The sequence below is a fragment of the Mycteria americana genome, chromosome 16 (genome assembly GCF_035582795.1).
Source record: "Mycteria americana isolate JAX WOST 10 ecotype Jacksonville Zoo and Gardens chromosome 16, USCA_MyAme_1.0, whole genome shotgun sequence".
Taxonomy (NCBI): domain Eukaryota; kingdom Metazoa; phylum Chordata; class Aves; order Ciconiiformes; family Ciconiidae; genus Mycteria; species Mycteria americana.
In genome coordinates, this window is record NC_134380.1 from 2,910,278 (window position 1) to 2,932,957 (window position 22,680).

The window sequence follows — 22,680 nt, forward strand, 5'->3', positions numbered from 1 at the left end:
TCATCTTCAACTTCCAAACCCTGGGATTAAGCCAGACCTTGCTAACAGTGAAAAATAACAATAGTTGTCCCCCAAAGAATAATACTGAACAGGTAATAAAAACTAAGTGTCCATGTAAAACTATGAGGAAGCCAGAAACTAATGAAGATGTGGGAGCTGGGCTGTTGTAATTCAGATTTGCTGCTGAAACACCGTGTGGGCTGGGGACGCGTGAGGGTGGGAGGTTGGCAGTTGGCCTTATTGCAGTACGTCTGTGCTATGACGCGTGGACTCTAGTTGTTTGAGGTGGCTTTGCCCAATGTTAGTTTTGAGACACGAAGCTGCAAGGATTTCACACTTAGCCACGGGATGGCACTTTCTCACAAGAAATCTGGCATAAGCGCAGCTGCAGCCAGAGGCCTTTTGGCACAACTCCCCCAGAAAAAAGCATCTCATAGAGGGAGCCTGGTGGAAAAGCATCACGGCAAGGCTGATGCCTTTTTAGTTATGCCGAAGTGGGGAGGATTAGAGTGTTGTCTTCCTATTTGGAGCCAATAAATCAGCATCTCCCTGCAGGTGTGGGTCCTCAGGCACTTACAAGATGCTACAGCCAACAGAAATGTGAAATTACCTACAAAGGCAGAGCTGGACCAAGTCCTTCTGCGATCGGCTTTAGCTCAGTGGAGGCAAAGCTGGGAGCTGGGCATCAGAAATGCATTGGAAGGGAATTAACGTACGGGAAGATATCATACACGGTACGTGAAGTCACTTATAAAGGTAACTAAGAGGAGGTTGTTTACTATCTTCACAATTGACTTCTGAATTAAATTGACCTTTCTGTGCACCTGGCCTTTGGGTGCCCAGAGGTGACAACCTGGGGGTGCTGCGGGCAGCACTGGTGTGGTGCAGGACATGATGCACCCGCAAGCAGAGATAAAGCCAGCCAGAGTGGTGGCAGGATAGTTTCGATAGAGTTCTGTTGTAACTAGGTGCCATTGATGTTGTACTTGTCATCCACAAAGTGTAGATAATATCATCCTGATGCGATGATACCATATTGATGTCACAGGAATTTTGTCTGTATAGCTCGACAGGCGTTTCTGAACAAAATGTGCTTTTACCCCAGTGTTGGTTATAGCCAGAAGTGTTTGTATTTCAGCAGAGGAATGGTGCCTGGCGCTTCACACGGTGAACAGAAAAGGAGCAAGAGAGTATTAAAAAGAGGCAACAGCAAAGATATAAAAAGTAAATTAAGTTTTTATATAGTATTGTATTTATCAGTAATAGCTTTGGATTGCCTGTGAAATCGCATGCTGACTTAAGTGAGCGTTGCAAGTGTACTTGTTAACTAGGTAAACAAAATGGATTTTTTTTTAATATTGTCTTTAAACTGATGTGAAAACAAAACTGTATGCAGGCAGTATTGAAGCGAAAGGACATTTTACTTGTTCGGGGCTGGATCACACACCAGGAGATTAGATCGTGTGTATCAGACTTAAGATAGCGGTGATTCTAAACTCTACATCTGCCCTTTCTAAATTTAAAAAAAAATATTTAAAGATGTATGAGAAAGACCATTAAACAGCCAGGTCTTTACATGATGAGCATTAAGTCTTCTGACTTGCTGCATAATATGCTTATTTCTATAGTGCCTCTCTGCTGTGGTTTTTCAGGTGTTATATAGAAATAAAGTGTTAATTTGAATCCAGTACAGTTTTTGAGAAAGCCTTGAGAGGGAGGGCTGTGTCACTTACGGCACTAGAGATACCAGAGCTCTTTAGAAGCGAGCGGGGATATTTACCCTGGAGCACGGGTGAATCTGAGCCCCAGGGTTACGGCCGCAGGTCTGGGGATTTTCGCCTTGATCTTCCTCCTGGATGGTTCCAACCGTGGGATCCGGGGCCCCAGCTGCGTTTTGGGGACAGTGTACACAAGAGCCTGCTGTACACCCCCAGCAGGTGCCGGTGGGTGGTGGGCGGAATTGCCCAGAGGGCCGAAAGGAGCTTTGCCCAACACCAATGCCCGAACAAGGTGAAAGCAGCAGAGACCTGCTCCCCAGCTCGGGGTGTGTCCTGTCCCCGGTATCGAAGAGCACCTCGGGGTCATCTGGGAGGAAATGCTGTGTATGAAAATGCTGTATTGATCACAAAATAATAAAGCATAAAGTATTATTAATATTTTTCTTGCTTTGTCCTCAAAGCAAATGTTTGGCTATATGCTTTAAAAAAAAAAAAAGGAAAAAAAAACCCAAACAGGTGACTGTTTCTTTCAGAGGTTTTTCAGTAGAGTTTTTGTTTTTGTTTTTTTCTTTGTTTTACTTTTTGATAGTTTAATGTAAAGGTTAGGCAGTGGTGCTGTGTATCTTCAGAGGTCCCAAGAACTCTGCATTTCTGCAACCGTAACAACATATTAACTGTCTTGCAGCAACACTGATGGTAACTTCTTTAATATCTCTTATGCTGCACCACAACCAGGTTTTAGATTTTTGCAAAGAAACCACGGGGAAGATTGTCCAACGAGGATGCATCGTTGGTACTAGCACTTCATATGCTTCCACATTATTGCTTTAGATGATGATATTTTTAACTAACAACTAGGGACTGTTGCTATTGACACATGCTAGTGCTAAAGGAGAACTCACATGGGTCCCCCTTGCTTGCTCTCCCCTTTCCCACCAGCGTGTGGGAGACGTGAAGCACATGAGGTACCCAAACAGCTCAAAGTACTCCTGGGTCAGCCCAATTGGAGACTTTTTTGTCCTTAAAAAGCTCTGAATTTCTACATCTTTGCTTTGATGTGTGACTTGCCATAGAGATCATAGTCTCACAGGTCTGAAATCTCTTTTAAAGCATATGAATACACCAAAGGATGAGCTAGTCCCAAAAATAACAAAATCTGAACTAAACGTATAGTCCTTCAAGAATACAGCAGCTGCCAGATCCATTCGATAAGCAGTGACAGCTGGAACCGGCTATGGTAAGAGTGATCCAGAAAGGGAGACGCTTTTTGCTTCAAACAGGATCAAGTAATGATCCTCCAAATAGGCGGCAAGTAATAAAACAACGTTGTGCCTCATTGCAAGGCAAACCTCTTTGCTCCTTTGCGCTTGCCAAAACAGATGGAAGAACAACTGGAAGGAATAACCGTATAGTTAACTTTGTCTTCTTCCTTTATAAATGAAGTGGGAATTTACTCATTTCTTCTGTAACGAATGTTTTCTGACTAAATTGTTCATGCACCAAAAACGTTGGGCAGCGCACTTCAGATGAGCTGTTTGCAGATGGTTTCCTTGGAGCATGAGTGAGCTTGCAGCTGCTGACGGATCCTTGGGTTTCGCTCCTCGTGTACACTCATGCTGATCGCTGTAATGAGCAATTTTAAAATCAGGGCACCATCAACTTGCACTTTTCTTCCTGCAAGCTCTGTGCCTTTCCGTAGACTTTGTAAAAATTGAAGCTTAAAGCTTCCCCTTTCTGTTCAGTGCGGCTGCTCAGTCTTTCCTTATGTTCTAAATATACTGATCTGAGGGTGTTATTCTTGTTTGAGCTTTTTCTATCACATTTTCTAGACATTCAGTTGTTTGGTTTTTTTTGAATTCTGCCTGCAGCAGGGATTTTTACTATCAAGCTACTCGGGAAGAGGTGCAGTGAAGCGAGAGCCGGGCACAGGCAGCTCCTGCAGAAGGTACCAGCTTGTGTTCGTCGCCATGGACGCTCACCTGCCCTGTGTGAGTGAAGAGGGTGGCTAAAAACCCGAAACCTGGCTTTTAACGGCGCGTGCTCCTCAATGTTATGTTTTCCAGGTATGTCACACATCAGGAACGGTGAGGCTTCAGAAAAGCCACTTTTCCTCTTAAAGCTCTAACTCCACCTAACATCGAGCCTGGGTATTACGTGTTCGTGCTTCACGGAGCTGCCGTCCCTCATAAAGGAGCGCCCCGGGCGTCCTGCTTGCCTCCCGGCCCCTGCGGGAGCTTCTTCCCGGGGCCCAGCCGTCCCCTGGGGGACCAGGGACCGGCCCCAGAGCAGGTGAAGGCCGGGCCCGGGCCCGCCCGCCGGGCACTGCCTCCGCTCTCCCTCAGGGCGCGGCCGCCGCCCGGGCTCTAACGGCCGCCACGCCTCGCGCCGCCCACGTGACATCAGCGGCACGGGGCGGGGGGGGGAGTGCGGCCACGTCTCGCGCTCCGTACCCGCAGCGCGCACGCGCGGGAGGGGAGGTGCAGGGCGGGGCGTGCCGGGATTGGCCCGCGGCGGTGACGCGGCGCGGCAGGCGGAAGTGAGGGGGCTCCGACCATGCTCGGGCAGGTGAGGCGGCTGCCGCCGGGCGGGGCCGGGGCCGCGGTCGCTGTCGCTGTGTCGGCTGTGGCAGCGTCCGGGCACGGGGGGTGCGAGATAGATAACCGCTTTGTGCTGTCATAGGCCTGCAGCCCCCGGGGGTGCGCTGCCAGCGCGCCGGGGACCCGGAACGCCGCAGAACCCGCTCGGAATCGATCCGGAATCGATTAAAAATCTGGGGAAGGGGGCAGTTTGATGTTCTGTAGTGCTGCTCTTAGATATGCCGGCTGAAAGCCGTTGAGGCAGGGCTGGGCTCAAGGAAAAGGGTTTGTGGGTGAGAGCACTCGGCGAGTCTGGTGCTGTTGGCGTCCCGTTCCTGCAGGGCCTGCAACGGAGATGTGCCCCCTCTATAGAAATAATCAGTTCTGATTCTGTCGCCAGTATACTCACTAAAATGCAGGAGGATGTGAACCTCTTGCCTGACATAGGGATAGCTTTTGTACAATAAGTCCTCTAAGAGGAATGAAGAATAAAGGGCCCTAGACTAGGCTGTGAAGTGAACAAGGAGCCTTGGACTCATGCTGTGAGTTTATGTAGGTCTCATAGAGCACAAATCAAAATGTAGAATAGAACAGAATCCAATCACTGTATTTTTTTTCTTTTGTATGTGATTAAATCTCCATGTTCTTCTCAAATGCATTTTAATCTTAAGGTGCCATCATAATATTCTGGGCAATCAAAACTGTCCTTGCTTGAAGTTGAAAACAGATTCTTTTGTCTGGTATAACTCTTTGCATCTGTTCCCCGCTTTAGGACAGCAATGACGACATTGAGGATGTGTCTCTCTTTGATGCAGATGATGATGTATCCAGGAGATCAAAAAAGTCAAAAATAAGGTCAGTGGCCACAGAGAGAGTTTCTAGATGAGTTCTAGGCAGAAGCCTGGGGAAGGAAGGACTGCCATATTACATCAAAATATGTAATGGCAAATACCTTCTTTATTTGGTTAGAGGTAATGGAGAGTAACTGCTAGATAACTGAGAGTGCCAGTTACGGAAGCTCAACTGGAATTTGTAGATCTGTGCCTTCATGCCTGTGGGTGCCCTCACATTTAATATGTGTTCGTCTTTCTGTGTGTAAGGGATCTACACTGATACAATGACTCTGTGTAACGGGAGGTTCTCACCATGTTGAGTGCTGGTCCTGGGCTAGTCCGTTATCTCTCCTCCAGCCTTCGTTCTCGAGTATGTTTGGTGCTGCCCTGCTGTCTGCCATATCCTGGCGTAGTTATTTCAGTCCCCTCCTTCCTCCTTCTGCCCAAGCTCCTGCCACAGAGCAGTGTCCATACACAGGTGCTGTGGTGACCCTGGCTCTGTACTGCACGTTTCTGACCTGGAAACTGCAGAAACTGGAAAGAAGGGCAAGTCTGCTGTGTTGAGAAATGTGATCTTTCCTTCAGAGGTATTTCCTGTCAGAACTTTTTAAAATTCACCCCATAAAAATTGCCTTACATTGAATACTAGGTAAAACTCCCTGTCACCTTCCACCCCAAATTCTGTCTGGGATGTCACTGCATGTAGAACGCGTCTCCCTTATGATGAGCTTCTAGTCAGTTTATTTCCCATATTTTCAGCAGTCGTTGCACACTGGGTTCATGTTACAATGCTGATCCTTATCCTGTGAGTGGGCAGGAGATCGCCTTGGCAATGTCATTTCTCTGAAGTTGCTTCAGTCTTGTCTGAAAGAGCTGTGACTGTACTGTACTTCATTCCAGGCATCCAGTGGCATCGTTTTTCCACTTATTCTTCCGAGTCAGTGCGATAGTTGTCTATCTGCTCTGTGAGCTCTTAACTAGCAGCTTTATTGCCTGCATGGTGACAATTATCCTCCTCTTGTCGTGTGACTTTTGGGCTGTAAAGGTAAGCTCCTTTTAGGCTTTTTGTTATTTTTGTCTTACTATATAAGAGTAATTGAAGAGAGTGATATTTGTGTCACAAAAAAAGTAACTTCTTTGTGCCCTTCCAACAAAATGATACCCAAGATACCCTAAAGTACTGTGAGGTATTGCACAGTGTTAACGAAATAACAACTCTTAAATCTCTGTGTACCTGACTTCTTTTTGAAAATCAAATGGAGAACATATATTAGACTTTCTTTTAAGGTAGCACAGGCTTCGTTATCAGATCACTTTCGAATCACCAGAAATACACCTCACTTTATATTATTACAGTAATTTGTTACTGCACTGGACATCAGAAAATAGATTGTTGTGGACAGAAGAGCCATGTAATCTTGTTTTCCCAAATGCGAGGCAAACGAGCAATATTGAAAATAGCAACCCAAACAGCTGAACTTTGGCAAGCGGTTTCTTTTAGCAGAAGGTAGAAAGCTCATTGCTTTTCTTCTATTTCAGAATGTCACAGGGCGCCTGATGGTTGGCCTTCGCTGGTGGAACCAGGTAGATGATGATGGTAGAAGTCACTGGGTATTTGAAGCCAGGAAGGTAAATTTCTTTCTCTTTTCTTTTTTTTTTTCTTTTAATTGTTTCTGTTCTATGAAACCCCTGTTAATTGGCAGTTACGCTTGTGATGGTAGATTGCAAAATGTAGATGTATTACTTCCAACCGCAGATCTGTAACCACAGGCTTGTTTCATATAGGCTGCTGAATGAGCTTTTTGATTGTTGAATTATTTAAAAATTCTCGTAATGTATTGATCTGGCTTATTGTAAGTAACCTAAAAGTTCTGCATAAAATGCAGTAAAGGTTCCCATGTCACGTCAGTAACCTACAAGTTTTCTGGCATAAACTTGGAACAGCTGATGTAGATTTTATCTCCTATAGAAAACTATTGGAAGTAGGAAGAAATGTATAGCATTCGTCATGGCTATTGCTTTGCCTTCGTGTTCACGATGGCTGCTGCCTCTCTGGTATCCCATCTGTCAGACACCTCGCAACATGTCATGTGTTTACCCTTTTGATCCCTATCTCTTATCTCTGTATGGAGCTAATGGCATGCAGGTCTGGAGTGAGGTAAAGATCATTTCCTAGATCATGTGGGGGGTCTGCGGTGGTGTAGGGACTTGAACCTAAACCTTTCTCCAGCTGAGTTTGTGCACTCACTAGAGGCACGTTCCTTCTCAAAACCGTGCTAGTTTAGAAAAGCTAGAACGTACTGGGGGAGGGGGGAAAAGGTAGCAGAACTGCTGGTGATGCCGTAAATTTACCCATAAGTTGTTAACCTGATCCAGATTTTTTAACTATTATAGGAAGAAGTGAGTGCTTGCTTGGGATCTTCTGCTCTGTAAAGACTTTATAAAATCAATAGTGGGGTGTGAATCAGACCTCTGTGTGTGTAAAGAAAAAATTACCCTACTTTGATGCCTAAGAGTATCAATACTTAGTTCTGCCAGTGATAGGATTTGTGAAATTCTGGTTGTCTGTGCAGTGATTTGGAGGTAGAAAACATTACCCATCTGGCTGTTTCTAAGCTTCCTAACAGAACCATGCAGTAAATGTCATGTTTCTCAAACTTGACCTTTTAGCCCCGAGCATTCCAAGAGGATTTGATGCTGCTACCTCCGTGTTTCTGATAGAAAATTGACAAAAGGGTCCCTTAAATGGAAACTTCTTCTGTTGCAGAAAGATCTTTGTGATGTAGAAATTGATCTTGAAAGCACCCAGTACTGTTGTGCGGAGGCAAAAAACAGGGGGCTTGTAGATTCTGGACTGTTTTTAATGACAATGTGATCTACACAATGGAGCGGCCTGTTAATCGCCATATCCTTTCTGTTTCTAGGTATCAGCGCAAGGGAGTAACACCTCATCAGAAGCAGAGTCCCGAATTTTCTGGTTAGGTCTAATTACCTGTCCTATGATCTGGGTGATATTTGCTTTCAGTGCTCTCTTTTCTTTCAAAGTGAAATGGCTGGTGAGTTGATTCCCTCAATTCAGTAATAGATCTTGCATGTTACAAGTAAGGCAGTGTAAATTAGTGACTTTATTTTCCTGTGTCTTAGGCAGTGGTTATGATGGGAGTGGTGCTTCAGGGAGCCAACCTTTATGGTTATATCAGGTGTAAAGTTGGCAGTAGAAAGAACTTGACAAGCATGGCGACCAACTATCTTGGAAAGCAGTTCTTGCGGCAGGTAAGATTTCCAGGGTTTTGGAAACCCTCCAGTCATATTTCTGTCCATAAACTTCCTTCCTGCCTAGGCAGGAAAGGAAAGACTGAAAAAGTTGTTATTTAGAGTTCTGCAGTGGGACCCTTTGCACCTTACTTCCTTGTGAATTTGAGCCCCCTTAGTTAAGTCACAGAGTAACTTGCTAATTATTGGCATCAAGTTCCATTTGCAGTGAGCTCGTATTATTTGCTGGTGCCGTGGACAAGTGCCATAGAAGTTACTGGAATATGGCTGGTATATTGGAAATAAGGAACACAGTGAAAGTGGTCACAGAGTGAGATAGCTTTTGATAAACTCTGCTGCTCTTGGATAACGCATTGCTAAATTACTCCTTTCATTGCACTGCTTCCTCTTCAGGTTGTGCTAGCCACGAACCCATGCATCTGGAGGGATGTTGCATTGGTCCTTGTGCTTCATGCACAGCTGCAGCGTGCGTAGCTCTTGGCTGACAGGGCTGCCGCTGGCTTTTATATTCTTTCTCGCTCCCAACCAGCTCTTCTCAACAGGTCCTTTTCTGCCCCAGCGCTGGGTTTTCCTCCTTCCATAGGTCCCTGCAGCAGTACGCACAACCGTCCCCTGTTCCACTTCTAGGCTGTCATTTAACTTCTGCTTTTACCGGGTTTCCTGACTGTGGCTGGCTGTATTACACAGACGACGCTGGGGACAGGTGTTTTGGCTGCCCCCGGTTCACAAATGTTTGCTGGAGTTATTGTCATTAGTGTGATCAGAAGCTCAAACATTGATAAACCTTTCTTGGCAATCTGTGCTGGGATTGTCCTCTGCTGTAGCTTGATTTGCTTCTGAATGCTTTTACCACTGCAGTGGTTAACCAAAGGCCCAGACCAGTTTCAGTCTCTGGCAGAAATTCATGTCTTGCCTCAGAATCATGGCAGTGAGTCACATAGTTCTCCTGTACTCCTTTTCTTCTTCTTTTCTTTTTTGCCTTCTGCAGACTGTGGCTAAAGAGGACCAAACTGCATCCTGAGTATGGTGGAAGCCTCAGGCCACACCGGATTCACAGTAGTGAACAACAGAGAATGTTGCTCTGACCATGAGATTTGGGAGCTGCATACATGAGGTGTGAATTAAAAGAAGTAAATAAATTGTGCAAGACTTCAGGTTAACACTCCTAGCAACTTAAATTCAGTTTTCCACTAGCAGTTTGTGTTTAAGTCCTTTCTTTAGTTTGATTAATTAAAATTAATTCGCCTAAACTTTAAATTAAAAAATATCCTAAGTGGCTCTCCTACAGGTTTAGAACTACTGGATGAATTAAGAGAAAATTGCTGGACATCCTTCTTCAGGAAAACCATGCACAAGCCGAGCCTTCCGTTATCTGAGAACTCCCCCAACTCCTCCAGCAGTGGGTGCCTGAAATAGTTTCAGTTGTGGACATGGCTGCGTTTTGTTCTTGGAGGTCATTGCTGCTTCTGTTACGAAGTTTAGATAGCGCTCTTTTGGCTCCGCATCTCTCTCATTCTGCGATTCGAATGGCGCTGAGGTGGTTGCAGTGAAGGACATCTAAAGGAAATGTTACTGTTGGCTTAGTGGGAAAATTATTGAAGTCTCGTGGAAACTGCAGAAAGTGACTTCTGAGCAGCTCCGGTCTTTTATTTATCTGAAGCATTCTTGGATGCCTCAGTAACATCTTAAACCCCTGGATTTATGGGAAGTCCCTCTTCCACCTGTAGGCCTGCGTCTGTATGGAGAGCATAGCAAGAGTAAAGCAGTTTAGGAGGGAGGTTGCAGCACAATTTCAGAGACGTGAATCCGAGAGCAGTAGTTGTCTGACTAATGCTGTTACAGTGATGCCATCTGGCGTCGTGTCGGCACTGCGCAGTAGCATGCGTGTGGTGCCACGGGTCTTTTTCTCTGGCCAGGAGGGTGACGTGGTCTGCAGTTTCGTCACCAGCCCCTCGGCACAGGGTCGCAGGGAACGGGACTGACAGGGGTTTACGTTTCTTGAATCCATGTAGCATGCTGTCCTTAAGCTGTGCTCCCCAAGGAGTCTGTGGGCTGGAAAAAAAGCCTTTTGTAGGATCGTGAAATGTTGGCTGGCAGTGCTCACTTAGATGGCAGAAAGTGGTGTGTTCTGTGTGAAAAGCTGTATGAAAAGGGTCAGTTCCTTCTTGTCATGTAATTCTGTTCAAGGCAGATTGTGCTTTCGCAGAGGCGGATATTGTAAACTTTGGATGAGGTATTTTAACTTAAGAATGTGGTTTCTTTTTGAATAATGGGTATTGTAAATTGTGGGACTGCGTTAACATGATTTCTCTCCCTGTACTGTAGCAATACTTGGGAGCTGTACATTTGTTTAACTCTTTGGATTGATACCTTCCTTTTGTAAATATGTATTTATAAAATCTTGAAATTAAAATAATGCTTTGTTTAACCAGACGAGATAGCCCTTCTATGATTGATGGCTGAGCTCTATTTATACACTGTGTTGTTGTAATGTAGTTTTAACAGGGGTTACTTGTCAAGTTAAACGGTGCTGTTCAGTGAGCTCTGGCACAGTTCCTTTCACCCAGGGGTCTTGGACCGTTTTGCCTGTGCAAACGCTTTCTTCGTAAGCGTGCTGGAGTAATTATCATGCAGAGCTGAAGTAATTGTCACTCTATAAGGCTTGGCTGGAGTGGCTAAGGTCCCTGGCTCGCTCCTGGCAGGTGGCAGCATGCTACCGTAAATGTTCATGCCACCACTTAGCAGGAACTTCTAGTCCCCATTTACGTGGAAAGGATGACTTATTTCTAAGGAATGAATGTAAACAGGCAAAATTAAGTCAATCACTGAAGTAAAGGTGCTTCTGCAGCCACGCGGGGATGCGCAACTGCAGCGTCTGGCCCGTACGGCGTGACGGAATGGAAATCCTTTCTGCTCCAGTCCAACAAGCCCCCAGTTTGCTGCTGCTGTCGGAGGGATGGCACTGGCTCTGGCACGGCGCCAGCCACGAGGTAGTTTTTTTAAAATGTGTTGAAAGTTTTGGACTTAATGTTTATTCTCCTGCTGCCAAAGCTCCACCCAAACTGCTGGAAAATATAGAGTGCTTTTCTGGAAGTTGCAGTTTATTTAATCAAGGACAGAGGCATTTATTAGTATGTACCTTTATATATAGCCCTCTTTGGCTTATTTTTAGCCTCTTGGCAAACATTCAGTCTTCTGGCTTCTTTAAGCTGGCATTTTATTGAGTTTCTCTGCATGGATCAGAACCAAATCTCTTATCACTGCCCCAGTTGCGTGTGAGTCTCCTTTGATTTTTACTCGCTGTCTGCTGGGGTTTCCTGTGAAGCAGGAAGTGGGAGTTGCCGCAGAATGGGGAAATTCTCTGAATGCTTTTTTTGACATGCCTCAGGAATCCACACTAAGCTGGCTTCTTGAGCATTAGCTGTGTAATGGTGGCCCCACCTAAGACCTCCAGGCCTGGGTGGTGGCTGAACTTTCAGGGTTTATAGAAGCAGAAATGCTCCAAGAGCAATAATAACAGAATACTATTTGCTCTGAAATAGCAAAGTAGGCTTCAGATGTTGCAAGCACAGCTGAAAGGTGGGCTTGAAATCATCCTCATTTTACAGGCAGAGCCATTTTGAGTCCTTGGAGCATAGTGTCTTGGGCCAGCGGGGAGCTTGCTTGCAGAGCTGGGGACAGAACAGGCCGTGGGGGACATTTGCTGTCTGCTTTGGGTTGTGTGAGGCCTCATCCTTCCCATGTGTCCTAGGGATGAGCTGCTCCGTTGTTCTTTGGCTGCAGCAGGGACCTGTCCTCTCCTGCTGCCGCAGACCAGCCTTGGTTTGTCCTCACCCAACGTGGCATTGCGCTGTGCAGTCGGCTGGGTGCTGGAGTCCCCGGGGAAGGCGCCTGATTTCAGGGGCAGGAGCAATGCTTTTTCTGGCACCATGCTTTAACACGTTACCGTCATACATCCAGATAGTCTCAAAACACAAAAGCTGTCAGGCAGTTTTGCCCTGTCGGGCGCATCTCCCCTTCCCTCTGTGCTACCTCCCTGCCGCGGGGGAGAACCACAGCGAAGGGCGAAGGAGGGATGCTGAGTGCGCAGAATGGGGAAATTCTCTGAATGCTTTTTTTGACACGCCTCGGGAATCCACACTAAGCTGGCTTCTTGAGCGTTAGCTGTGTAATGGTGGCCCCACCTAAGACCTCCAGGCCTGGGTGCTCGGGCCCTGGGTGCTTGGAGCCTGTCTGTCTCCTCCTCCAGAGATTTCTTGGAGACTTGCCGTGCCCAGAGAGCTGCAGGGAAAGGCCTATTGTAGTTGCTTGGCAAAGGCTGCGGTCAGCCCTACTCATATGGGACAGGACATCCCAGCTGGTATTTCCTAAACAAAAAGCTGCAGTGACGAATGGAGAGTGACCTTTGGGGAGACCAAGGGAGCGGGGATGCGTGTGAGGAGGGTGGATGTTGGCCAGGACCCAGTGCCACTTCCAGGGCTCCTGGCAGGAAGGAATTTCTCGCTTCCCTCCTGCCTTCCCGTGCAAACAGCCCCAATTTGGGAGCAGGCATCCCTTCTCACTCTGCAAACCCACAGCAAAGCGAGAGCCTCCCCGCTGCCCTGATAAGACAGGCGAAGGGTAGAGAGAAAGGAAACGCTATTTCTGTTTTACTGATAGCAGCATTTTTATACCACAGAGGACACGTGGGCCTGTCATTATCTGCCTGCGTGTGCCGAAAGCAAACCACGTGTGTTGAACACGATTCCAGTTCCTTCCTATCCCCTCCGGTGCCAGCGTGTGCCTCAGGGCAGCTGACGTCGGGGATGTGCTGCACTGGTTTCCGCTGCTCAGCCACAGGCTGCAGCGCTCGGCTGCTCCGATATCACTCCTGCTTCTCGGGTGGAGGCATCGCCTTTGGGTACTGCTGTGGGGACAGCCTCTTCCTCGGCTCGCAGCAGGTATGTGTGCTCCCAGCTGTGTCTTGAAGCTGCAAGGATGGCTCTCTGGGTCAGATTGAACCCATCAAACCCAAAGTTTGTCTTGAGCAGTAGTTAATTCCATGTGCCTTGCAAATACTGTATGGAAATGGCAAACTCACAGCCACGCTTCCAGGAACACCTTTTGTACCTCCACATGTTTGTGGCTCCCTCTATGTCACCTGATGGATTTTGCTGCCATTAATTGGACCGATTCCTTTCTGAGCCCACGCAGACTTCCAGTATTTGCAGTGTCCTGCGGCAGAGAGCTCCACAGATTAACACTGGCCGTGGAAAGATGCTTCACATCTCGTTTGTGTGGAACCTGCCTCCAACTTAATTTGGTGCCCATCTGGTGAGGGAAGGCAAGGCCAGGGGTGTTCTGTGTTCGCCACCATACATGGCAGAGAGATGCTGGGTTTTGTATTAAACATGGGGTTTGAAATCTCCAGACGGACTTAAACTACTGTTGGGATCCTGCTGGATCAGCTTGCTGAAGATCCAGGGTCTTCCCTTTCAAAAGCCACCAGCTCACGCTACAGCACCAGGAGCCATTAGCATCCTCCAGGATGGGGGTTACTGTTTGCCAGGATGTGTCCCAGCAAGGTCACAGGTTTTATTGGGGTAAAGATGTCCAGGAGGACATTGTGGCTTCCTGTTCAAGAGGACCTTTGTAAGGAGACAGTTGAGCAATTGGACCTCAAGAGAAGATTTGGGACGTGGGGAGATGGGGGATTCCTAGCTCTTCCAAATATCTTTGTTTCTTTTCTTATCCCGGCAGGGCTGAGGATGACTCAAATGCTCTGCAAGGACTGGACGGTGCTTTGATGCCTGGCAAGGAAAGTGAGCCAGTGTGAGAGGAGCAAGCAAGCCTGGGGCTGAGACACTGTTTTTAACGCATTTACATGTTTTGGGCTAATCCCAGCTCTGTGCCTGATGCTTTACTGGAGCTAGCAGTACAAGGACACACATGGTTTTCCGATGATACTCAGGCTGGCAGGGGTTGTCCCCATTTCTCAAGATGGGTAACAAGGAGCAAAACCAATGCAAATGGACCGAGCCTTGCGCAGTGGCCGGGCTGGGCCAGGGCTGAGCAGGCCCATTGCAGGGCAGGAGCCGGCCCTGGGGAGGCAGTGGGGCAGCACGAGACAAGACAGGGTGTTTCTTACAGCGGAGAGGCTGTGGCTGCCCAGCGTTGGCAGCATGAAGTGAACCTCAGGGTGACTGCAGCACCCTCCTCACCCCGCTGCCCCCTTTGCACTCAGAATTAGGCACCTGGTTGAGCCCAGGCACAGTTTCCACTAATCTTTATAGCAGGAGGGCTTCCTTAGAGGGGTAGGTTCCTGCAAGCCCAGGGCTTTGTGTGTCTCTGTTGCAAAGTCCTGCATGCCTGCCTGGGGTTTCAATTTTTAGTGATGCACTAGTGAGATGAAAGAGCAGGGTCTCTGCTAGGCGTGGTTTATGCTGCCGACAAGCAGCATCTCCTGTGACAGGTCTGTGAGGACTGTGCATGGAGTTGGCCAAGTTCAAAGTCACGGAAAAGGGGTTCGTTCTGACTCTCCTAAAGACACGATCCTACAGCAGACTCTTAGTGTTACAGCTGTCTCCTGGGCTTTCAGAGCATAGTGAAGCATCCAATGAGCAGTTTTTATATCCGCAGGTAAAAGCAGAAAGGTTTTTCTGTGTTGTCCTGCTTCCTTTCTGTTTCCTTGGTTCCTTTATAGAACTCTGCACACATTAAGGGCCAGCAGTCAGCATGGCAGAGCAAGCCTGCAATACCCACCTGGTGGGTACGGCTTAAATCCCAGAGGTTTCTGGAGCCCCAGAGATGGGGGGGAGGATGGTTGGGTTTCCCTGTAATGGAGCGGGGGAAGGGAAGCACCTTGCTTTCCTAGGGGATATTTAAAGAGGAGAAGGAGGAGACTAAAGCACAGAAAGCAGTGCAAGGTAGAAGTGGGGAGCAGAGATGATTTTAGGCAGGGAAGCTTAGGGCCATAGGGTATAGGCTATGGAGCTATAGCCCTCTAAGGTCATGTCACGCTACTGAATTATCTATTGCACAGACGAACTCTATCTACTTCAAATAGCTGGGTTTGTTCATATTAAAATGGCCACTCTGGGTCATTCCAAAGGTCACTGTAACTCCAAATGCAGTTTCTGACCCTGCGTGATAATGCCGATGCTAAGGAAATGGTGATATAAAATAATAATGCCACTCTTGCACCTCCTTAAAGTCTGGCGATCTGTGGAGCAGGATCTCAAAGGCTGTATCTGGCATCATCGTTTCTAACAGCTATGAACTTGACTCAGGACGTAGTGGCATCCAAACCCTTGCATGGCAATGAATTTCATACAGAAACAATGTGTTCGCAGGGAACCCCTTTGGTGACCTTCCCTTGGTACGAAAACTCCTATTTTATTCCTGTCCTTTGTTATGGATTTTTTCACAAACTACTAATTTGTAAATTATCCAGTGAATGGCTATTAATGCCAGATCATCTCATCCTCCAGCTGCTTGCTACACATTTCAAAGAGCTTTAATATTTGCCAGGTGGGACTCCCCTCGGCAAAAGCCAGGTTGATGCTCTTCAGCTGTTTCTTATCTCTGTGAATCCTGGTCTGTAGAAGTCCAAACAGTTTGCTCAATGTAGGAGTTGGATTTTCTGGTCAGTTGTCCCTCATATTTCTCCCAGAATCATTAAAAAACCCCAAAACCCCAGTATCACACTTGCCACCTTCCACCCATCTGGCAGCAGAAGCAGTCGGTTTGTCTGGGGATTAGTGGCTTGGTGGGTTCCTCCCTGAGCCCTTTGGACTCCTCCTGGAAACCTCCTTGGCCTGCCGAGTTATTCCTCTTTGTGCTGCCAGCTTGCGCAAACCTCCTTCTATTTGGTTCATTTTAGGCGAGTTCTTTAGATTTTTTTTTTTCCTCTCTCTTTTCAATCACAAAGCAATGTGTAAACAACTCCATAGTAACCACTGGAGTACATGAGTCATTTAGCTTTTCTGCCACAGGACATACTCACTTGCTCTTGCCTACTGTTATGTTTCCAGATTGAAGGAGGGTTTAGTTGTTGAGACGGTTACTCACAGTTTCCTACTGAGTGTACCGATGTTGAGTCTGGCTCTTCTTTGATGGTTTGTATGGCTTCTCCGCTGTTAGACAGATCCTCTACCCCTGCGGGACCTTCCATGCATCTGTCCATTCTGCTGTAAGGTTTAAAATGCCATATAAGTTTCTTTTAACTAGTAGCTGGATTATATTTTGCTTTTGTTGGAGCTCTCCCTCACATCTGGACCCTGTTTCAGAAGGAATTTGAATCGCCCACCAAACCTGCCTCTGGTCTTGAGAACTTCCACACCCGCTTCCCACCATCTGAGAACCCACTGGGCTGGAGGTGCCCAAACCCACCTGTGGGCAGAGGTCCCGACCCAAAACCTCACCTAAAATCTCTTCGGATGACGAAAAAACTAAACACCTTTTTGCACAGCTCTTGGGTATGTGAGCCCTTGGTTTCTCATGTTTGAAATTGCAGGGTCATGCCCAGAAGTCTGGTTTAATTAGGATCTGGACTGGAGAGAGGAGGGGATGGGGACTTTGCTTGGATCCTGCTCCGTCCCCAGCTCAGAGACCAGATCATCGTAGGTGGGGACTGGCCGGTAGCTGGGGCAGGAGAGCGGCACAGGTCTGGTTGCAGGTTGGGGGATCTGGCACTGACACCCGGGGTGCGGTGCCTTCGTCGGGCATCACGAGCCACGCACGGGTTGATCCCCCAGAGCTCTTCTGCGGCTGCTACGAGCGGGACACCCCAAATCCCGCTGCTCCCAGCGGCTGCCAGAGCAACCTCAGCAGAATGGGAGGAAAATGCAGGATCTGTAACATCCCTGTGGGATTTTTCTCTCCGTTTGTGGCGGGGTGGGGAGTGCAGCATCCCCTGGGGTGCTACCGGACTGGGCAGCCGTTAGGGGACGTTAAACCAGCCTTTTCGTTAGCACCTGGCCAGCGATCCCCTGGACAAAACCTCTTAATCCCCCATGGCCCTTGTGTTTAAGGGCAGCATCAGCAAACATCTGGAGCAGCACCGCTGGGCTGACCCTGCTGTCGCGTCCCTCCAGCCCAGACAGCCTCCGTGTGACAGACTTCAGTCCATCCCTCTCCGGTCTAAACCCGTATGGCGACAGAGGGAGCTCTTATTCTTTTTTTTTTTTTTTTAATTAATTAAATAAATTTTAAAAAAAAATGGAGCAAAGAAAGTTTTCTGGAAGGGCTTGTTGGAAACGCCTCTGAGGATCAGCCCTGCGATGTGAGAAGCGCCAGGAGCAACCTGCCAGCCCGGCGCATCCCGTGCGAGCGTGGGACCGTGGTGGGAAGGGTGTCACCTCCCCGGGCGTCACCCTGGCCGCGGCTGCCCATCCTCCCGCGCCTCGCAGAGGGGTGACAAAGAGGAAAACAATAACTGAAACCACCTCTCCTTCCGTTAGCGCTCCCTCTGAGCTTTCTGGGGCTGAGCGGGGATATAACGGGAACATGATTTCACCGCCCTGATGTTACGGGGTGGTGTGAGCAACCACTTGAGTTGGAAAAAGTAAGTAAAAAGCAAATTTATTCCCAGTTGGGTGTGTGTGTGTGGGACCAGCCGGCTGGGTTGCCTCCTCAAGCAGAGTTTGGGACCATCCTGATTCTGGGGAATAAACTCTGATTTAAATAAATGCTTCCTAGGAAGAGATTCAGCCCTGCGCCCAGCAGCGGGTGCCCGTGTGTTGGGGGGCACATCGCACCCCGCTGCGCCCCTGTGGGTCCAGCACCCGGCTGGGTGTTCCCTGGAGCAGCGCCGCGGCGTGCGCTGGGTTTGGGGCGTAGGGACGGACGTCCCTGCCAGCCCCCGCTCCTGCTTCGTTAGCTTGGGGCGCAGCCTCCTGCTCCGGATCCCAGGGATCGTCCCACTTGCAAGCACCTTGGCGAGGATTTGAATTGGGGCCCCTAAAGCCGAGCAGAGCTGTTCCACATCCACCAGCGTTCAGTGCTCTGGCACCTGCTGAGGTTAGCAAAATTAAACCGTCTTGGCTTAGTTTTGCTCCCAGAAACCAGAAGGGAATTTTACCATCGGTTTTAGTGGGAGCTGCCAGGTTTAATTGTTGGACACCACAATAAAAATCACGTCTACTGCTTCCAGGCTCAACCACCTATCATCAGTGCTTTTGAAGCAGCAGCTAAATGCTTTCCCTGCCATTCAAATGATGACATTTTGGGATGATAGGACGCAGGGGACAGGACAACCTGGCACCAGTGGCTGCCAGGTCACAGCCCCCAGACCAGGAAGGTGCGGCAGCGTCACGCAGGTGCACTTAACCTGGTTCAGTACAAAGCAAAACAGATCAACCCCCATCTTTTTTGTAGTGGATTCAGCTTTATTTTGCATGGGCGGGGATGGGGAAGGCGATCCCGTGACCCACGAACGAGTGGTGATGAGGGATAGTGAAGAGCCGGGGCAGCACCTCTCACCCCTCACGGCCGTGCCGTGTGCCAGCCCCCTGCTGCGGCGATGCTGCGGGGTGCAATGCTGCTCCCCAGCGTGTCTGTCCCAGCTCAGTGGCTTTCCTCAGCTGACAACCATGGGGCTGTGGTGCCTTTTTGCAGCACAGCCCTGAGCCCAGGTCCCCGGACCCCTTGGGAAGGTCCTTGGGAAGGACCTGGCTCCCTCAGGTCCTGCCCAAGCCTCCCACTCGCAGCACTGGGTCTGGCTGGTTTTGGTGGTGGGTGAGGAATAGCCGTCACCTGCTCAGTGACATTTCAGTGCAGAGCCACGCTTTCAAATCCCCCACCCCTCATCAGGTCTGCATATCCCCCTGCCACGGCCGGTTCCTACCCATGGACTCCCAAATCCATCATGACCTGGTTTTGCAGTTGCTCCTCATCCCTTGTGCTCCAGGCAAACGGTTTGGCCTCTCTACTCGGGTGGTCTCGCCGAGAGACATTAAGTACAAACATCCCCAGTGTAATTTTTGGCAACGTCAAAGTTTCTGGCTTCAGATATATCAACAGGACTTGTCATTACATTTAGCTGCTTTCCCCTACCCTTGCTCCCACAAGACCTTGAAGTGCTCTTACGTGATTTTAGGATATCCACAAAACAACCAACCTGTTATCCAGGCCTTGGATTTCATTTTTACGAGGCAGGACCGCAGTTTGCACACCACAGCCTTGCCCGGCAGACATCCCCATCCATGCAGAGCCCCGCAGCACCTGCACCCTCATCCTCATCCTCCAGCAGCGTGACAAACACCGTGACCCACGCTGTCTCGTGGCTGTTGCTCGCTCAGGTCTCTCTCCAGGCATGGGGCCACACGTAGATGTGTGTGTGTAACGCAGGCGTTGGGCTCAGTAGGGTTTGGGGTTTTATATTTTTCTTAAAAGTAGCAAGAAATTATTTCCTCTCCCCTGTGACCTGTTGCCATCACCGCGCATGGATGGCTGTGGATACCAGCAGTGATGAAAACAGCAGTACCTTGCCCTCCTCCCACCACTGCAGCAACTGGGGTGAACCCTGAATTCTTGGTCTTCAGCCCAAAGCCTGAGGTCTCTTTTTTTAGCAGGCATGACGCTACATTAGCCACAGAGGACTTTGCAAGCTTTCCATCCAAGTTATGTCAGCGCCGCAGGCAGCTTGCTGCTCGTCCCACAGCTCGCTGGCCTTGCTGAGCATGATCGATACTGGGTGTTTGCACTGATGTTACGTGGAGCCTTGGGTAAGGGACTGGAGCCACCCAGGAGACGCGGCGGGTGAGCAGGGAAGGAGTTGCAATCTCTGGGCTGGGCTGATGCACTTGCTGGCGTAGATCTAAGGTGGCTGGAGAGGAGCCTGGGACCTTCTCCGTCCGAAATCCCCGTGTGCTGGGATCCCCGCCGTCATGTCTTCACCAGCACCTTGACCATCCAGGTGATGACCATCAGGGACAGCCCCCAACTTACAACTGCTTTAGCTGCTGCAGGCACCGAGGTGGAAACTGCACAGGAGGCTGAGACCTGGAGCTCAACGGACACGTCCTACAAGACAACTTGCAGGCCCATAGGACAACACCGGCAAAAGAAAGAAAATGAATTCCCTTCTCAAAGCTAAAGGAAGGCTGTCCTGTGCCCAGATTTTCAGTGCTTACTGGCACTGTGGTAATGCCTACCAGCCCCAGCCCTGTACAATGCACGTGGGCACCCCACAACCACTGGAAGTAAAGATGGCTCGTGGCCAGAGCAGAAAGTGATTCTTGATTACTTGGACGAGAGAAAGGAGCCCTGCAAGGATTGCAGTTCACAGGACTTTCTTTTTGCAATATGAGTTTGTATCCGCATTAAAAATTCAGACTCTCTTTCCCCAGGGTTGTTGCTCTTGGAAACAGGTGACTTCATGGCTTGACAAGGATCAGGGGGGCTTTTTCTCTAAGAGAGATGATGACTAGAGAGCTCAGGCATGTGCCACCTGACTGCCTCCCCCAAAACACACAGCGGCAGCGGGTATTCTCTTCTTGCAGCCCGATTCCCCCTGGGGAGGGAATAGTGCAGTGCCCGGTTATCCTGCTTTTTACCCTCAACTGAGTGAGATCCTTTCATACCAGAAAATCAGAGCCCCGTACCAGAGCCAAACACACCATGTTATTGAGCCCTTGAAAATAAAAGTGTCTCGAGCATAAAACTCACCTAGCTGAACTATAAATCAAGCCTCTGCTTTCAGGCAAACCAAGCTTGCATACTTATGAATCACCCCATCCTTGCTTAATCATTTCGTATTAAGGACATCTTAAAATGAACGTACTCAAGTCAAAAAGTCCATTACAAATGAGAGTCCAAATGACTAAGGGCGGATTTTACATCTGCATCCAAGTTTGCAAGCAAATATGGGCATTGGTAGGAAGAGCAGTCATCCTCCAAATATTTCTACAAAAAAAAAAAAAAGCCAAGCAGGGGATGACTAATGGGAGCAGGCAGGAACGGGCTGATCCACGCAAGCGCCCGGGCGAGGAGCCTGCAAGGAGTTTGGCTGTAGCTGCCTGGCTCCACCTTGACCTATGCAAATCTGGTTGGGTGAAGGCAGGTTTCTTTGGAAATAAACATTTCCCTGCTTTCTGATGGCCCTTTGCCAACCAAAGACCTCGGAGAGGAAAGCGTGCGGCAACCCAGCGCCACGGCAGTGCTTTGGCTGTTAGGGTTTGTGCTGCGCTGGGGACAGCGACAGCTGGTGGGATTGCAAACGGAAGATGTCCTCTGCTTCTAAAACACCAAGTCTGCCTTTTTTTTCCTGCTGAGAAGGTCCTTATGAAATATTGGCCATGCCCAGGACACTCCGGCAGCGGTAAGCAGGAGAAATTCAACTTTCTGCACTTTCTCTGCAGCAAGGTGTTCAGAGGCTGGGATCTCCAAGGGGCTTGGGGACGGGGGAGTTGGCACCCCAGGGCAGTCCCATAGGGCAGGCAGGAGCAGGGCGCATCCGACTGTATTCCTCCGTGAGAGCAGGAGAGAGAGATTTCGTGTCAGAGCAGCACAACATGCCTGTGGCTAACCTGGCGGGTTGCAAAGCTCTTGATGTATCGATGCACAGGAGGGAAATGTACCCAGGCCAGATGGAGATTTGCTAGCTCAGAAACTCCTCCTTGCAGGCAGTGCTTGGGTAAACCCACCGGTGGCAGAGGGCCCAGCGATTTGCTTGTGTCTCGTGCGTGCACCTTGCCCAAGCGGGATGTGCCAAACACCGGCCATGGTGACCGGCTGCCCCGCTCCGGCAGCGGCTCGTCCCCATGCTCGCTCCCTTCCCTGTGCACGCACCCGCCCAGCTGGAGCTCACGCCATATGTAAAGATGGTAAAGATGGTTTGGGAATACGTCTGCATCTCTGTCTTGGATGCTGAAGTTTGGAAGGTGGAGTACACATCGTCCAGGGGCTTGGAGAGCCACCATTCGGGGCTTGGAGAGCCAGGCAGAGGGTAGCCCACAGAACAGGGCTCTGGTGCTACTGTGCCGCCACAGCAGGAGCTTCCCGGTGACATGCAGACCCTTGCAGCTCTTGACAAAAGCCACGTTATTCATCTCCTCCTGGCTTTTGTGGCAACTGTAATACCTGACGCCCGCGGGTAGACACCCTCAGGCATGCAAGGACACAGCAACGGCCCCGAACGCACCAGGAGAGGGAAGCCCAAGCAGGCGGCACAGGTATCCCCACAGCACCCGCCGCCCAGACGCCTGGTGTTGGACACGCGTGGATCCACAGAGGCACAACGGGGCACCAAAAAGCATCACAGCGTGGATCCCCGCTGGGGCTCAGGGCGTGCACCCCACA

General features: G+C 49.1%; 1 protein-coding gene across 2 annotated transcripts; it reads left to right on the forward strand.

The window, feature by feature from the left end:
• The first annotated feature begins 4,201 nt into the window (after nucleotides 1-4,201).
• On the forward strand, nucleotides 4,202-10,833 carry TVP23C (trans-golgi network vesicle protein 23 homolog C). Of its 2 annotated transcripts, XR_012778159.1 has the most exons (8): nucleotides 4,202-4,283; nucleotides 5,067-5,149; nucleotides 6,028-6,172; nucleotides 6,667-6,756; nucleotides 8,052-8,183; nucleotides 8,272-8,400; nucleotides 9,389-9,514; nucleotides 9,689-10,833. XR_012778159.1 is itself a non-coding variant. In XM_075519207.1 (7 exons), the coding sequence occupies exons 1-7, from the start codon at nucleotides 4,272-4,274 to the stop codon at nucleotides 9,419-9,421; spliced, it is 624 nt and encodes a 207-aa protein (XP_075375322.1). In that variant the 5' UTR covers nucleotides 4,203-4,271; the 3' UTR covers nucleotides 9,422-10,833. The 2 variants fall into 2 exon arrangements, 1 of the variants encoding a protein (XP_075375322.1); XM_075519207.1 differs by having other exon boundaries at nucleotides 4,203-4,283; nucleotides 9,389-10,833.
• Nucleotides 10,834-22,680: the final 11,847 nt, after the last annotated feature.

What these genes read in the sequence shown, in the direction of transcription:
- TVP23C (XM_075519207.1), top strand. An exon ending in CTTTCAAAGTGAAATGGCTG is followed by an intron (nt 8,184 to 8,271) that starts GTGAGTTGATTC and finishes CCTGTGTCTTAG; the next exon opens with GCAGTGGTTATGATGGGAGT. An exon ending in GAAAGCAGTTCTTGCGGCAG is followed by an intron (nt 8,401 to 9,388) that starts GTAAGATTTCCA and finishes TGCCTTCTGCAG; the next exon opens with ACTGTGGCTAAAGAGGACCA.